General features: G+C 41.1%; 1 protein-coding gene across 1 annotated transcript; it reads left to right on the forward strand.

Annotated features, from left to right (window-relative positions):
* The first annotated feature begins 533 nt into the window (after positions 1–533).
* On the forward strand, positions 534–1,302 carry LOC104244900 (uncharacterized protein C6G9.01c). The gene has a single exon (XM_009800421.2). It carries the CDS (start codon positions 701–703, stop codon positions 1,082–1,084), a length of 384 nt encoding a protein of 127 aa, XP_009798723.1. The 5' UTR covers positions 534–700; the 3' UTR covers positions 1,085–1,302.
* The last annotated feature ends 15,929 nt before the right edge of the window (positions 1,303–17,231 follow it).

The following is a 17,231-nucleotide window of genomic DNA, read 5'->3' on the forward strand; positions in this document are numbered from 1 at the left end:
ATATAATTTCTAATAATTAATGTTGTTCTACAATTGCTAAGTGACTTCATTTTAGCTTGTCACTTGGGTTAACCACAATGCATACTACTCTCCTTTTAATATAATATAAATTTATAGCCATACAAAATATATGTGCCTCATTTTACACTACAAATTCAAAAATATTTTCTCTTTTCTTAAATTACGTACCAAATCAAATGAGTTCACATAAATTGGAACAAAGGGAGTAGTCGCTTTTTTAAACATAGCCACGAATCAAACAATATGAAACAAATTAGAAGAGTGGAAGTAGAAATTCAGATTTGAACAAGTACTACCAATTAAGGGCTCGTTTGGTATAAGGGACAAGGAATAATTAATCTCGAGATTAAATTTAAGAAGAATTTATTTCATATTTAATTAGAAAAAATTATAGTATAATTAATCCCAAATTAATTATCCCGAATTTATAGTATTTTTTTATCGTCACCAAAAGGTGGAATAACTTGTGGCGGCGAACTTCTTTCCAGCAAAACCACCCAAAGAGTTTACCTTTAAAAAGATTTAAAATCAAGAGGGACATAGGTAGGTGGTGCATCTATTAGATGAGCAGCTAGGGTTTAAGGTAGAAAGGAGAAAACACTCCCAATAAATCACAGCTAAATTCTTCGCGATTTGCTGAATAGGAAACCCTACATTTCCATAATTTTTGTAGCTAAGGATGCCAAAAAAGAGTAATTCTAAGAAGCCGAAACCAGTGGATGCAAGTCCTGTTGTAGAAAAGTCGAAACCAATTCCTCCTTCTAAACCCAAAAAATCAGGCAATGAAATCGACGAAATATTTGCTGGAAAAAAGAGGAAGAAACCGGAACAACTAGAAAATTCAAAATCAAGCGGAGATTCCATTACAGAGCCAAAAAAGCGGAAGAAAAGCAAAGGTAAAAGTAGCAGTAGAGTTCCCAACGTGTTATCTGAGCCGCCACGTCGACAGAGGAAAAAGACGGCGGATGGGTTAACCATATACACGGAAGAGGAGCTGGGTTTGGGGAAGTCCAATGGTGGAGGTACCTCACTTTGCCCATTTGATTGTGACTGTTGTTTTTAGTGAATTTTGATGGAATCATTTAAATCAAATGAACTATCAGTTTGTAGTGAAGTTATATAGTTTGTGTCAATTTTTTAGGATGGAATTTTGTTCTTTTTGGCTGACTGGTGTACACTTTTTTGGAATGTATTAGGCTTAAAATAGTTATTCTGCTGGTGCATTATCAACAGTCAATTTACACAACTTTGTATTGAACGAGTGCATCGTGGGTATGTGTATTCGTGGAATTGTTCAAATTACACTAAAAGTCGACATAAAACCGAATGTACCTGGCTCATGTAACATAGATTAGGGGAATACTGCTTTGAGTTTTTCATTTGTTGTTTCTAGTCCAAATGGATGTACTTGTGGTTTTCCCTTTCTGCATAAGAGGTTGCACCGAGGTAGGCTTCATATATATATAAAATCAGCACTGGTCATAACTATAGGGGTCTGCTTAGCCGCACTATGAAAATTTGGAAAAGGGTGGTAGAGATGAGGGTGAGGAGTGGGGGTGTCTATTTCCGAGAACTAATTCGGATTCATGCCGGGGCGATCTATTACAAAAGCCATTCATCTTGCTAGAAGATTGACGGAGCAGTATAGGGAAAGAAAGAGAGACTTACATATGATGTTTATTGACCTAGAAAAAGCAGACAACAAAGTTCCAAGGGAAGTTCTATGGAGATATGAAAAATATAATGTGTTCAATGCTAATAACTTTATTTGAATCCATAGAGTTTAAATCCTAAACCCGCCTCTAGGATGGGTAAGCTTCATCATTAGTTAGGTCCCCATTCGTAGTGTAGGAAGTGGGGTTTTTGTGTTATCCAAGCATTCGACAATCAGGAAGTGGAATAAGACCCTATGGATCATTGCATGGATCCATGTTAGAGGTAGTATGTCAGGATTTGCTGATCTCATGAAGATGGTTCATCATCCGGTGAAAGATCATACTTCTGCTGTTTAATAAATTCAGGACTTGGTGATCTGATGAAGATGGTTCATTGTCTCAGGAAGGTGGAAGTTTGTTGGAGTTTGGAATCACTGATCTGGCCAACATTTCCAGCACCATGTTACAAAAGATGAACCCTCTTCAAGCATTTTTTTTAAATGCAGCATACTAGGAATAAGGTCCTTGATCAGAAGAAAGAAAGGGTCCTAACATGATGCGTAGAAAAGACTTGAAACTTGAAAGGAGAAAAAAATAATGGGCTGGGAGCAAAACTAGCTAGTTGAAGGCTTGAGAATGGTGCAGGCAGCATACAGAACAATCTGGGGAGGTGGACAGAACGACACGTAATAGTATCATGGAGGGAAAGCTGGAATTTTTGTCAGAATCACCAGTGACAGTGAGGAGAGGGAGGAGGGACTGTGCAGCTGGAAAGAGGAGAGAAAATAAGGCTGTTGTGAAAAACCTAACCTACAATTGTGAATTGTGGGATTGTATTCATCACAGTGAGAGGGATAAAGTCAAAAATCAACCTAAACATGTAAACAATATATTATATAACACTATGAGCATCACAACTTGTTTTTTTTGTCCATTTGGTAAGGTAGATGCTTTCTTCTTTATATAGCTGGAAAACTCGTCTAACCGGTTTACTCAGCTTTTGTTTTACCACCTAACTCATCCTCCAAGGCTCCAAGCCTAGAAGAGAGAAGTGAGCGCAACTATGCAGAAAACCTTGCCAGACTTCCAAGTCTCCTGTAAATTCTATAAACTTAAAAGTGTCTCATGAAACAGCACCTTAGTCTTGGATTAACTCAGCTGCTGTTTCGTCTGAACTTGGCTTCTCTCGATAATAGTAGAATGAATCAGCTTATATAGCAGTCTTATTTTCTATTTTGACTTGCATGTTGTACCTTATATTTGGAAATCAGCTCTGCGCAATCAAATTACCCGATTGTGTGAACTAGTTACATTTTCTTTCAAATTGAACTCAAAATTAGCTCAATCCACCCTAACTATTATTGCATTTGAATTGGTCTTCCAAGCGCCAAAAGCATAGAAGCAACACAGGTTATTGAGAATTTTAGCTTGCACTCCAGTTCTGGTGAATAAAATTTGCCTAATGAGTGGTTGATGCTTGTTTGATCTGGGGAGACTTAATTGTACGCTAGTGTAATGCACCAATAAAGGAATTCCAGAACTGCTGAAAATCATTTTCATATACATTTGCTCTCTGAATTTGATGGAAATTGACGGCTATTCTTAACAGTGACCAGTAGTTCTATGCTGCTTCCCCTTATGTTGTTACTACAGTAATCACTATGTTCTTGTACTTGAATGTTTCATGCTGTTGTGCATTAATGCAGCTCAAAGCATACACACACATGGGAAAATAGCTCCTCTGTTGACACTAAACTGTTTCAGGCCTGCAATTTTTCTTTTAATTGATGCTAGGACCACAATCTCCCGCAACTTAGGAAAAACACAATGTCCATAATTGACTAATGCAGGGATAATGACAACAGACGAGCACATAAGGGTGTGACCTAGTGGTCAATGAAGTGCGTTGAAAATCATGAGGTCTCAGGTTCAGATACCAGTGGAGGCAAAAATACTAGGAGCCTGTTTGGAAAGCCACAAGGGAATTGAATTTGAGTGTAATTGGATGTAATTACATAGTTTGGCTTGTTTGTTAGGCCAAGTAATTACTTGGTTAGTTGGGAATTGGGTGTAATTGAGAGTAGGGTGTACAAACCGAACCGGAAAACCGCACCAAACCGAAAAGTTAAACCAAACCGATTAAAAACTCGATTAGGTTTGGTATTGAGTAAACAAACCCGAACCGAACCGGCATATTAATATATAATATTTATATATACTTTTAAGACTTTTTATATAATTTTCTTTAAAAAATATCTAAAATATTTGCGATTCTCTTATGAGATGTAATATTAGTTAAATATGAAGTGCTCTATATTTATTAATTTTAAATAATGGGTTGTATGATCACTTTTTTATAAAGTGTTAGTGAAATGCGTCAATATCTTTGTTCTTCATTATTCATATGTCAAGATCTATTAAATTCTTATATCTTTTTTGAATTTGAAATGATATTCAAATAATTTAAAGTTAAATAGAACATATCATTATATGGGTTCATATTTATTTTTATGTTTAATCATTAAATTTGGTTAACCTTGAAGGTGTATATTAACGTAAAATTATTGTCAGACGACTAAAAAATACCTATCATGTGTTACTAACAGCTTGTTTGGATGGTTGTTACACATCGTTTCATAATGTATCGTATTGTATTGTATTGTGTCGTTTGATGAATATTTTAATAGCTCATATATTTGTCAAGTTTTTCAATTTTTACTAAACATATATTTACTTGTAAAAAATTTAACAAAGTAAGATTGAAATAATATTCATATAATAAAAAAACCCGAAAAAACCGATAAAATCCAACCAATCCAAACCGATATAGTTAGCTTGGTTTAGTTTTGATAAAAATCGAATCAACCCGGTCCATGTACACCCCTAATTGAGAGAAAGTAATTATACTCTTCAATTCTCAAGGGGAGGTGAGAATTGGATGTATTTACACAAGGTAACTTTTTCAGATTATTATTTTTTTCCAAATATATTTTCTTAAGAAAAAAACTTTTTCGACAGTGAGAATATTTCTAAAGGTCTTAACTCCAAAACTGATAGTACTCGAAATAGTGTTTGTGAAATTGTTCTTTCAAACTCGGAAGGCGATGCAAATTTCTCTAATTAAAAATCATTCCATGAATTCTACTAGTATTAATTATCATTACAAATAAATATGGTCAATAGGGTTGGCATTATAGTTGTACTTAATAAAATAATAATAATCGATAACAGTAAAATACTCAATAGTAATTTATTGCGTATAATAGAGCTTATTTCCCCTGCCATGTGAATAACCCATGCAATTGTTCCGTATTATATTTTAATATTTCATTAGATTGTTGATATCCCTATTAAGGACGATATTGTATTTTATTAGTTTTATTTTTTTAAATAGTATATATATTTATTATAAAAAATACTTTCTTAGATCATATCTAACTTACTTATATTCGCGTGAGTCAGTGAAAAATAAATCGTTATTAAAATTTTATTGATTAGTTTAAGTAATCATATTATTTATTTGTAAGATATCAATTATTTTATGATATTATTTATCAATTTATAATAATTTAAAATATTTTTACAAAAATTATTTATTTAAATACCTCATAATAAATTAATACTTCATAAGGAAAAGGGCCAAATATACTCCTTTACTTTTGGATATTGTCTACATTCAACCTCCGTTATACTATCCGGTTAAATTTACCCCTACCGTTATACCATCCGGCCGAATTTACCCTTACCATCAGCAAACTTTTAAAGATTACCCCTCAGTCCGTCGGGTGACCCAAATCTCCCAAATCATTTTAATGAAGTCACTTATTCTTCTTCTTGATCCAATATTTTTGAAATAATTGGCATTTACCAGCTTTCTTAATTGAAAAAAAATAAAATAAGAGAAAGAAATATTAAAATAATACAACGGTTAGTAAATAAATTATAGTAAATTGAAAAATCTAAATTAGGTAGCTTGTCTAAAGTTCAAAAGTATTTACAAATCGAAACTTTAATGAATTCGTTGCACCAAAGGTATGTAGACTTTGCAAGTATAAGTGATATAAGTTGAAGTTCCTTGGAGACTTTATATTGTCGAATTCAATTTTGCTTTAATCAAATGCCTCCGCATTGTGCACTCTTAAGTTAGTCGATCGAGCTCTATACCAACCAGACAATAACAAAATATATCATTGAATTCTACGGTGTGTATATCATTGAAAAATAAATAATTTTAAACCAATACCAAACCCATTATCACAAGAAGAGAAGTGGGTGCATTGGTAATTGAAAATATCCATGAATAATTTATATAGTCTAGCACCTTTAGCATTCACATCAATAGTAATTTCTGAAAATAGTGGAGCAAGAAGAACAACAAGTGATTTAAATAAAAAGAAATGGGGAGATTTGGATTACTTAACAGATCAGGGAGTAAATTTAAAAGTTTGTTGATGGTAGGATTAAATTTGGTCGGATAATATAATGATAGGGCTAAATTTTACCGGATAGTATAACAGAGGTTAAATGTAGATAATATTCGAAAGTAGAGGGGTATATTTGGCCCTTTTCCCTACTTGATATTTCTTATTGATATATAAGTTTGTCACATAGTAAAACTTATCTACATATTAATCTGAATTTTTTAAGATTTAACTATGTAATTACACTTGCCCAACCAAACATGACAATGGAAATTATATTGTAATTACATTATGATAAATAAATAGGTCATAGTAATTATTATACTGTGTAATTACTGGGGTGTATAATTACTACCCTAATAATTACACTATCAAATAATTATACATGGCTTTCCAAACAGACCCTAGGTGATTTCTTCTTATATGTTCAAAGCCTTAGTGGACTGGGGGAGGGGGGGGGGGATCAAGCTTTCCATACGTAATGGCAGATATATATTCGGTGGGTGTACGAACACGAATATCAGTATTATTCTTAGAATACTTGATCTCTGTTTGCCATCATAACTACTACTCCATCTTCAGTCGCGAAAATCCGCTATATGGATTTACTTCATCTAAGGATGTCCATGATTCCGGAGTTGTACTCCTTCATGATCAATATCTCAGTACCCTCATCAGTTGCAAAGCAATGGCACCACGGACCAAGGGGATATAATACGAGAATCCCAACTTTCTCCCCTCTTTGCCTCTAAGACTTGCAATTATAACATATTTATAATCAACGTTTTTCTCGGCACGTGCGCTACACGTGTATGTCAAATCATATGGTACACATTTTTAAAAAAAAAATCAATAATATTACAAAATTTTGATTAAATAATTATACATGAAAAAATAAAATAATTTTTTTTTGTAAATGATTAATGTGGTTCGTCTTTTGTCGAATTATTTGTCACGTCAGATAAATATGGTTCCTCATACGCCAAACTTAATGACTTTCCAAATATTAGGCTCCTTATCCTTGGATAGTGTGACGACCCAAAGGGGGTCATCACCTGTTTCTAATTGAAATCTGTCTCCGAGGCCCTGAAAATCTTATTTAGAGTCGCCTCGATTTGTGTGCGCAGTCCGGGCGCGTAGCCGGAAAACTTAAACGTGAAATCTTGTGAAAATTTCTAAGTTTTTACCTCGAAATGAAAAAGTTTGGCTTAGGTCAATATTTTAGGTAAACGGATCCGGACCTGTGATTTGACGATCCCGAAGGGTCCGTAGGAAAATATGGGACTCGGGCGTATGCCCGGAATCGAATTTCGAGGTCCCCAACCCGAGTTATGAATTTTTAAGTGAAATTGTTCTCTGAAAATGTTTAAAGAAAAGTGAAATGAAAACTGATGTGAAAGTAATGGTATCGGGCCCGTATTTTGGTTCCGGCGCCTGGTACAGGTTTTATATATATTTTGAATCACTCCTGTAAAGTTTGGTAAAAAACGGACGTCGTTTGACGTGATCCGGACCCAAATTGGGAAAAATGATGTTTAAAATATAATCTGAGAAATTTCATGGATTTTGAGGCTCAATTCGATGTTCATGATGTTATATTGGTGATGTGATCGCACGAATATGTTCGTAGGGTGTTTTGAGGTAGTGTGCATGCTTGGTTTAGAGTTTCGAGGGCTCGGTGAGTTTCTAGTAGGTTCCGGGATGCCTTAGGCTTAAAAAGATCAGATGTTGCAGGTTCAGAAAAATACTGCAGGCCTCTGAACCCTTTGGCGCGACCCGCGAGGAAACGCGTGCGGCCGCGGAGGGGCCAGCGCGGCCGCGGTCGCCTTTGCGCGGTCCGCGGTGGGTGCTGCGCGACCGCGGTTGGCCTTGCGCGGTCCGCGCGGGGCATAGATCAGCAGGCCTTCAGGAAGCCTGTGCAGCCGCGGTCCTACTTGCGCGGTCCGCGGTGGGGACTTTGGAGGGGTATAAATACACGTAAATTTCAGTTATTTTACACTTTTCAAAACCCCAAAACATAAGAGGCGATTTTCCAAACAACTTTTCTTCTCCAAGACGATTGGTAAGTGATTTCTAACTTATTTTCTTCACTTCTTAACATCTTTTAACATGATTTCAACTTCAAATCAAAGATTTTCATGGGGAAATTGGGTGATTTGGGTAGAACCTAGGTTTCTCAAAAAAATTGGGGATTTGGACCTCAATTTGAGGTCCGATTTCAAAACAAACCATATATTTGAATTTGTGGGGGAATGGGTAATCGAGTTTTGGTCCGAACCTCGGGTTTCGACCACGTGCGCCCGGGGGTCATTTTTGACTTTTGGGTAAGACTTTTGAAAACTCATTTTTCATGCATTGGGGTTGATTCATTTACCATTTATTAATGTGATTAAGTAACTTATGATTAGATTCGAGCGGATTGGTGGTGGAATCAAGAGGTAAAGCTATAATTGAGACTTGAGTGGTGTTCAAGGCATCGAGGTAAGTGTTTGGTTTAACCTTAGATTGAGGGATTAGGCGTAGGGTCATATTTGCTACTTGCTTCTTGTTGAGTACGACGTATAGGCATGGTGACGAGTATCTATACGTTGGTGTCAAGCATGACCGTGGGTCTTAACTTGAAAATTGTTGTGTTTTTGAATGACACCTTGTATACTTTAATTAATGATCCTCTATGATTAAGTATTTTCATTAATTGAACGGAGTACTAGTAAAGTGAGATTGGTTATAGCTGATTCTCCCTTGTCGGGATGACTATTTCGATATCCTTGTTCCTTTGCCGGGAAGTTATTATATTACTTATGTACCCTTGCCAGGAAGTTATTATATTACTTATGTTCCCTTGCCGGGATTTCTTGTGTGAAATGGGAGCGGGTGGTACGCCTACCACAAGATATTATGAAATGGGAGCGGGTGGTACGCCTACCACAAGATATTATGAAATAGGAGCGGGGGGTACGCCTACCACAAGATATTATGAAATGGGAGCGGGTGGTACGCCTACCACAAGATATTATGAAATGGGAGCGGGTGGTACACCTATCACAAGATATTATGAAATGGGAGCGGGTGGTACGCCTACCACAAGATATTATGAAATGGGAGCGGGTGGTACGCCTACCACAAGATATTATAAAATGGGAGCGGGTGGTACGCCTATCACGAGATATAATAAAATGGGAGCGGGTGGTACGCCTACCACGAGATAAAATGAAATGGGAGCAGGTGGTACGCCTACCACGAGATATGAGAAATGGGATCGGGTTGCACGCCTGCAACAAGAGGAAACTGAAAGTGAAAGTTGCCTTTATTTTCTTCAGCTTCAACAAGAGGAAACTGATAGAAGTTATAGTGATAGCTTCCTTATTATTCCCTATTATTCCTTTTAACTGCTATCCCCTAAGCATGTTCCCCTTCCCCAGCTTTAACAGCTTATTACTTGTTTACTTTTCCGCCATATATCATATAACTGTACAGGTTTATCTGGAGTCTGGTCCTAGCCTCGTCACTACCTCGCCGGGGTTAGGCCAGACACTTGCCAGCACATGGGGCCGGTTGTGCTGATACTATGCTCTGTGCTCTTTTGCACAGATCCAGGTTTTGGACAGCAGCAGTAGCGCGTGAGCCAACCTTCAGTCCAGTGAGACATTGAGGTAACCTTGCAGGCGTTCGCAGACCCGACGTCTCCTCTATCTTTTATTTCCGTCTGTTATCTCATATATTCGAGACAAACAATTCATATTTTCTTTCAAACGGTTGTATTTAGCACTCTTAGAAGCTCGCGAGTAATGTAACACCAGTTCTTGGGTAGAGGCATATGTTGATTCTCGCATTATTGTTCAGTTTTTCTTTAAATTTAAGTCTTCCGCATATTTATTTACTTCCGTTGCTTTCATGCTATCGCCGATAATTCTTAAAAGAAGTAATTGTTAACGATGTAAGCAATTAAGGATTGGCTTGCCTAGCTCTCATTAGTAGGCGCCATCACGACTCCCGAGGGTGGGAAATCCGGGTCGTGACAAGTTGGTATTAGAGCACTAGGTTACATAGGCCTCACAACTCACGGACAAGCTCAGTATTGTCTGAGGGATCGGTACGGAGACGTCTGTATTTATCCCCAGAGGCTACCGAGTTAGGAAAGCTTCACTCTTGTTCTTTCTTGTCATGCAGATTTGTTCCTCAAATGCTAATTGAACTTTTACTCTGTTCTTCGCAGATGGCGAGGCTGAGGCCGTACTAGAGGCCGAGGTAGGGGTAGAGCTCAGCCCCGAGCAGCGACACCAGTGACGGAGCCTCAAGTTGATTTTGAGGAGGAGGTTCCAGCCCCAACAATTCCGGTGGGCCCAGCTCAGGTCCCAGAGGGGTTTATCGTTACCCCAGATCTTCAGGACGCTCTGGTTCAATTGGTGGGCCTTATGGAGAGTGTCACCCGAGCAGGTTTGCTTCCAGTAGCACCATCCACTTCTCAGGCTGGAGGAGGGGCTTAGACTCCCGCTACTCGCACTCCGGAGCAGGTAGCTCCCCAGAATCAAGTTCCAGCGGTTCAGCCAGCGGTGGCAGTTCAGCCGGGTGTAGGGGCTCAAACCGACAATGGAGCGGCTATGTCCGCCGATGCTTTGTGGAGACTGAACAGATTCACCAAGCTCTTTACTACTACTTTCAGTGGAGCTCCTTCTGAGGATCCTCAGGATTTCCTATACAATTGCCACGAGGTTCTCAGGAACATGGGCATTGTTGAGACTAATGGGGTCAATTTTGCTGCATTTCGCTTATCTGGATCTGCCAAGACTTGGTGGAGGGATTATTGCTTAGGGAGACCAGTTGGATCGCTATCCTTGACATGGGAGCAGTTTTCAGTGTTGTTTCTGGAGAAGTTTCTCCCCGTGACGCAGAGAGAAGCCTATCGGAGGCAGTTTGATCGCCTTCAGCAGGGTTCCATGACGGTCACTCAGTATGAGACCAGGTTCATCGATCTAGGTCGCCATGCTCTTGTTATACTTCCCATCGAGAGAGAGAGAGAGGGTGAGGAGGTTTATTGATGGTCTTATTCAGCCGATTCGTCTTCAGATGGCCAAGGAGGCCGAGAGTGAGATTACATTTCAGGAGGCGGCCAATGTGGCCCGCATAGTTGAGATGGTTTTGTCATAGAGAGGTGGTCATGGGTCGGATAAGAGGCCCCGTCATTTAGGTAGATTCAGTGGTACCTCGTTTGGAGGTAGAGATTTATATGGTAGAGGCCATCCTCCTAGGCCTTTCAGTCAACTCTTCAGGTCTCCCATGGTGCTTCAGGTGGTCGTGGTTCTTAGACGCACTATTCTGATTAGCAGCCTTACAGTGCACCATCAGCACCTATCAGTGCACCACCGCTTTAGAGTTTCCAGGGTCGTCAACCCCAGCAACCGAGGGCTTGTTTTACTTGTGGTGACACACGGCACATTGCTAGGTATTGCCCTCGAGCTTCGAGCAGTTCTCCGCATCATGGTTCTCGTGCTATGGTACAGGCGCCAGATGTCCCACAACCTGCCCAGTTAGCGAAAGGCGGGGGCAGAGGTGTTAGAGGTGGAGGTAGAGGTCCTAGAGGTGGAGCTCAAACCGCCAGAGGTGGAGGCCAACCAGCAGCAGGCCGTCCCAGAGAGGCAGTTCAGGGTGGTGGGGCCCAGCCCCGATATTATGCACTTCCAGCCAGGCCCGAGGCTGAGTCTTCAGATGCAGTCATTATAGGTACTATACTGGTTTGTGATAGAGATGCTTCAGTGCTATTTGATCCAGGGTTTACGTATTCGTACGTGTCATCTTATTTTGCCTCGTACCTGGTCATGCCTAGTGATTCATTGAGTATTCCTGTTTATGTGTCTACACTGGTGGGTGATTCTATTGTGGTCGATCGAGTTCATCATTTTTGTATTGTTGTGTTTTTGGGTCTTGAGACCCGTGTCGATTTGTTGCTTTTAGACATGGTCGATTTCGATGTTATATTAGGAATGGATTGGTTATCCCCGTACCATGCTATCTTGGATTGTCATGCCAAGACCGTGACCTTAGTCCTGCCGGGTTTGCCCCATTTAGAGTGGAGAGGGACCCCTGGTCATTCTACCCGTATTGTTATATCTTATGTGAAGGCTCGGCGTATGGCCGAGAAGGGGTGTTTGGCCTATTTGGATTATGTTCGCGATTCTAGTGTAGAGGTCCCTTCTATTGATTCTGTACCCATTGTTCGGGAGTTTCCTGAGGTTTTTCCTTCAGACCTGCCAGGTATGCCGCCCGACAAGGATATCGACTTTTGCATTGATTTGACTCCGGGCACCTAGCCCATTTCTATCCCGCCGTATCGTATGGCCCCGCCGAAGTTGAAAAAGTTAAAGGAATAGTTGCAGGATTTGCTTGAGAAGGGTTTCATTAGACCCAACGTTTCTCCTTGGGGTGCGCCGGTGTTGTTTGTGAAGAAAAAGGATGGGTCGATGAGAATGTGCATTGATTACCGGCAATTGAACAAGGTTACGATCAAGAATAAGTATCCACTGCCGAGGATTGATGATTTGTTCGATCAGCTTCAGGGTGACAAGGTATTTTCAAAGATTGACTTGAGATCTGGCTACCATCAGTTGAGGATTAGGGCATCCGACGTCCCTAAAATAGCTTTCCGCACTCGGTACAGGCATTATGAGTTCTTGGTTATGTCATTCGGGTTGACCAATGCCCCAACAACATTTATGGAGTTGATGAACCGAGTGTTCAGGCCTTATTTGGACTTGTTCGTGATAGTCTTTATTGATGATATCCTGATATATTCTCGCAGTCAGGAGGAGCACGAGCAACACCTCAGAGTGGTTCTTCAGACTCTGAAGGATAGTCAATTATATGCTAAGTTCTCGAAGTGTGAGTTCTGGTTGAGTTCGGTGGCATTCCTGGGTCACATTGTATCAGTAGAGGGTATTCAGGTTGATCCAAAGAAGATTGAGGCAGTCAAGTACTGGCCTAGACCAGCATCAGCTACAGAGATTCGGAGTTTCTTGGATTGGCAGGCTACTATCATCGGTTCGTGGAGGGGTTCTCCTCTATTGCAGCCCCGATGACCAGGTTGACCCAGAAGGGTGCCCAGTTCAGATGGTCGGACGAGTGTGAGACAAGCTTTCAGAGTCTCAAGACAGCCCTGACTACGGTGCCGATGTTAGTTTTGCCCACAGGTTCAGGGCCTTACACCATTTATTGTGATGCATCTCGCATTGGACTTGGTGCAGTGTTGATGCAGGACGACAAAGTCATTGCCTATGCTTCGAGGCAGTTGAAGGTTCATGAGAAGAACTATCCAGTGCATGATTTGGAGTTGGCAGCCATTGTCCACGCATTGAAGATTTGGAGGCACTATCTATATGGCGTGGCTGTGAGGTGCTCACGGATCATAAGAGTCTTCAATATTTGTTCAAGCAAAATGAGTTGAATTTGAGGCAGAGGAGGTGGTTGGAGTTGTTGAAAGATTATGACATCACTATCCTATATCACCCGGGGAAGGCCAACGTGGTGGCCGATGCTTTGAGTAGAAAGTCAGCCAGTATGGGCAGTCTTGCTTATATTCCAGTCGGTGAAAGGCCACTTGCTTTGGATGTTCAGGCTTTGGCCAATCGGTTTGTGAGGTTGGATATTTCTGAGCATACTCGAGTTTTAGCTTGCAGGGTCGCTCGTTCTTCGTTATTGGAGCGTATCCGTGATCAGCAGTTTGATGATCCTCATTTGTGTGTCCTTAGAGACACGATGTAGTGTGGGGGTGCTAAGCAGGTTACCTTAGGTGATGATGGAGTTCTGAGATTGCAGGGTCGAGTTTGTGTGCCTAATGTGGATGGGCTTCGAGAGTTGATTTTAGAGGAGGCCCATAGTTCCCGGCACTCTATCCATACGGGCGCCGCGAAGATGTATCAGGATTTGCGGCAACATTATTGGTGGAGAAGAATGAAGAAGGATATCGTTGCCTATGTGGCTCGGTGTTTGAATTGTCAACAGGTTAAGTATGAGCATCAGAGGCCTGGTGGTTTATTTAAGAGGATTGAGCTTCCCGAGTGGAAGTGGGAGAGAATCACTATGGACTTCGTTACTGGACTTCCGTTGACCCGGAAGAAGTTTGATGCAGTTTGGGTCATTGTTGATAGGCTGACCAAGTCAGCGCATTTCATTCCTGTGGCAGTCTCCTTTTCGTCCGAGAGGTTAGCTGAGATCTATATCCGGGAGATTGTTCGTCTTCATGGTGTGCCGATATCTATCATTTCGGACCGAGGTACGCAGTTCACCTCGCGTTTCTGGAGAGCAGTTCAGCGAGGGTTAGGCACCCAGGTTGAGTTGAGTACATCATTTCATCCTCAAACGGATGGACAGTCCGAGCGGACTATTCAGATATTGGAGGATATGCTCAGGGCTTGTGTTATTGACTTTGGAGGTTCATGGGATCAGTTCTTGCCATTAGCAGAGTTTGTCTACAACAACAGCTACCAGTCTAGTATCCAGATGGCACCTTACGAGGCTCTATATGGTAGGCGGTGTCGATCTCCGATTGGATGGTTTGAGCCGGGAAAGGCTCGGTTGTTGGGTACAGATTTGGTTCAGGAGGCCTTCGACAAGGTCAGGATCATTCAGGATAGGCTTCGTACAACTCAGTCTAGGCAAAAGAGCTATGCAGATCGTAAGGTTCGAGATGTGGCTTTTATGGTTGGTGAGCGGGTATTGCTCCGAGTGTCTCCTACGAAGGGCGTGATGAGATTCGGGAAGAAGGGCAAGCTTAGCCCTAGGTTCATTGGTCCATTTGAGATCCTTGATCGAGTGGGAGAGGTGGCTTATAGACTGGAATTGCCGCCTAGCTTATCAGCCGTGCATCCAGTGTTTCATGTGTCCATGCTTCGGAAATATCACGGCGATCCATCCCACGTGTTAGATTTCAGCACTGTCCAGTTGGGCAAGGATTTGTCATATGAGGAGGAGCCGGTGGCTATTCTAGACCGACAGGTTCGCCAGCTGAGGTCGAAGAGTTTTCCTTCGGTTCGTGTTCGGTGGAGAGGTCAGCCTCCTGAGGCATCGACCTGGGAGTTCGAGTCCGATATGCGGGACCGTTATCCTCATCTTTTCCCCAACTCAGGTACTTCCTTCTTCTGTCCGTTCGAGGATGAACGATTGTTTTAGAGGTGGAGAATGTGACGACCCAAAGGGGGTCATCACCTATTTCTAATTGAAATCTGTCTCTAAGGCCCTGAAAACCTCATTTAGAGTTGCCTCGATTTGTGTGCGCAGTCCGGACGCGTAGCCGGAAAGCTTAAACGTGAAATCTTGTGAAAATTTCTAAGTTTTTACCTCGAAATGAAAAAGTTTGACTTCGGTCAACATTTTAGGTAAATGGATCCAAACCCGTGATTTGACGATCCCGAAGGGTCCGTAGGAAAATATGGGACTCAGGCGTATGCCCGGAATCGAATTCCGAGGTCCCCAGCCCGAGTTATGAATTTTTAAGTGAAATTGTTCTCTGAAAATGTTTAAAGAAAAGGGAAATGAAAACTGATGTGAAAGTAATGGTATCAGGCCCATATTTTGGTTCCGGTGCCCGGTACTGGTTTTATATATGTTTTGAATCACTCATGTAAAGTTTGGTAAAAAACGGACGTCGTTTGACGTGATCCGGACCCAAATTGGGAAAAATGATGTTTAAAAGGAAATCTGAGAAATTTCATGGATCTTGAGGCTCAATTCGATGTTCATGACGTTATATTGGTGATGTGATCACATGAATATGTTCGTAGGGTGTTTTGAGATAGTGTGCATGCTTGGTTTAGAGTTTCGAGGGCTTAGTGAGTTTCTAGTAGGTTCCAGGATGCCTTAGGCTTAAAAAAATCAGATGTTGCAGGTTCAGAAAAATATTGCAGGCCTCTGAACCCTTTGGCGCGTCCAGCGAGGAAACGCGTGCGGCCGCTGAGGGACCAGCGCGGCCGCGGTCGCCTTTACGCGGTCCGCGGTGGGTGCTGCGCGGCCGCGGTCGGCCTTGCGCGGTCCGCGCGGGGCATAGATCCGCAGGCCTTCAGGAAGCCTGTGCGGCCGCGGTCCTTCTTGCGCGGTCCGCGATGGGGACTTCGGAGGGGTATAAATACACGTGAATTTCAGTTATTTTACACTTTTCAAAACCCCAAAACATAAGAGGCGATTTTCCAAACAACTTTTCTTCTCCAAGACAATTGGTAAATGATTTTTAACTTATTTTCTTCACTTCTTAACATCTTTTAACATGATTTCAACTTCAAATCAAAGATTTTCATGGGGAAATTGGGTGATTTGGGTAGAACCTAGGTTTCTAAAAAATTGGGGATTTGGACCTCAATTTGAGGTCCGATTTCAAAACAAACCATATATTTGAATTTGTGGGGGAATGGGTAATCGGGTTTGTTCTGAACCTCGGGTTTCGACCACGTGGGCCCGGGGGTCATTTTTGACTTTTGGGTAAGACTTTTGAAAACTCATTTTTCATGCATTGGGGTTGATTCATTTAGCATTTATTAATGTGATTAAGTAACTTATGACTAGATTCAAGGGAATTGGTGGTGGAATCAAGAGGTAAAACTATAATTGAGACTTGAGTGGTGTTCAAGGCATCGAGGTAAGTGTTTGGTTTAACCTTAGCTTGAGGGATTAGGCGTAGGGTCATATTTGCTACTTGCTTCTTGTTGAGTACGACGTATAGGCATGGTGACGAGTATCTATACGTTGGTGTCAAGTATGACCGTGGGTCTTAACTTGAAAATTGTTGTGTTTTTGAATGACACCTTGTATACTTTAATTAATGATCCTCTATGATTAAGTATTTTCATTAATTGAACTGAGTACTAGTAAAGTGAGATTGGTTATAGCTGATTCTCCCTTGCCGGGATGACTATTTCGATATCCTTGTTCCTTTGCCGGGAAGTTATTATATTACTTATGTCCCCTTGCCAGGAAGTTATTATATTACTTATGTCCCTTTGCCGAGATTTCTTGTGATTGTGTGGTGAATTGAAATGGGAGCGAGTGGTACGCCTACCACAAGATATTATGAAATGGGAGCAGGTGGTACGCCTACCACAAGATATTATGAAATGGGAGCGGGTGGTACGCCTACCACAAGATATTATGA

This window comes from Nicotiana sylvestris, chromosome 10 (genome assembly GCF_000393655.2).
Source record: "Nicotiana sylvestris chromosome 10, ASM39365v2, whole genome shotgun sequence".
In the NCBI taxonomy this organism is placed as follows: domain Eukaryota; kingdom Viridiplantae; phylum Streptophyta; class Magnoliopsida; order Solanales; family Solanaceae; genus Nicotiana; species Nicotiana sylvestris.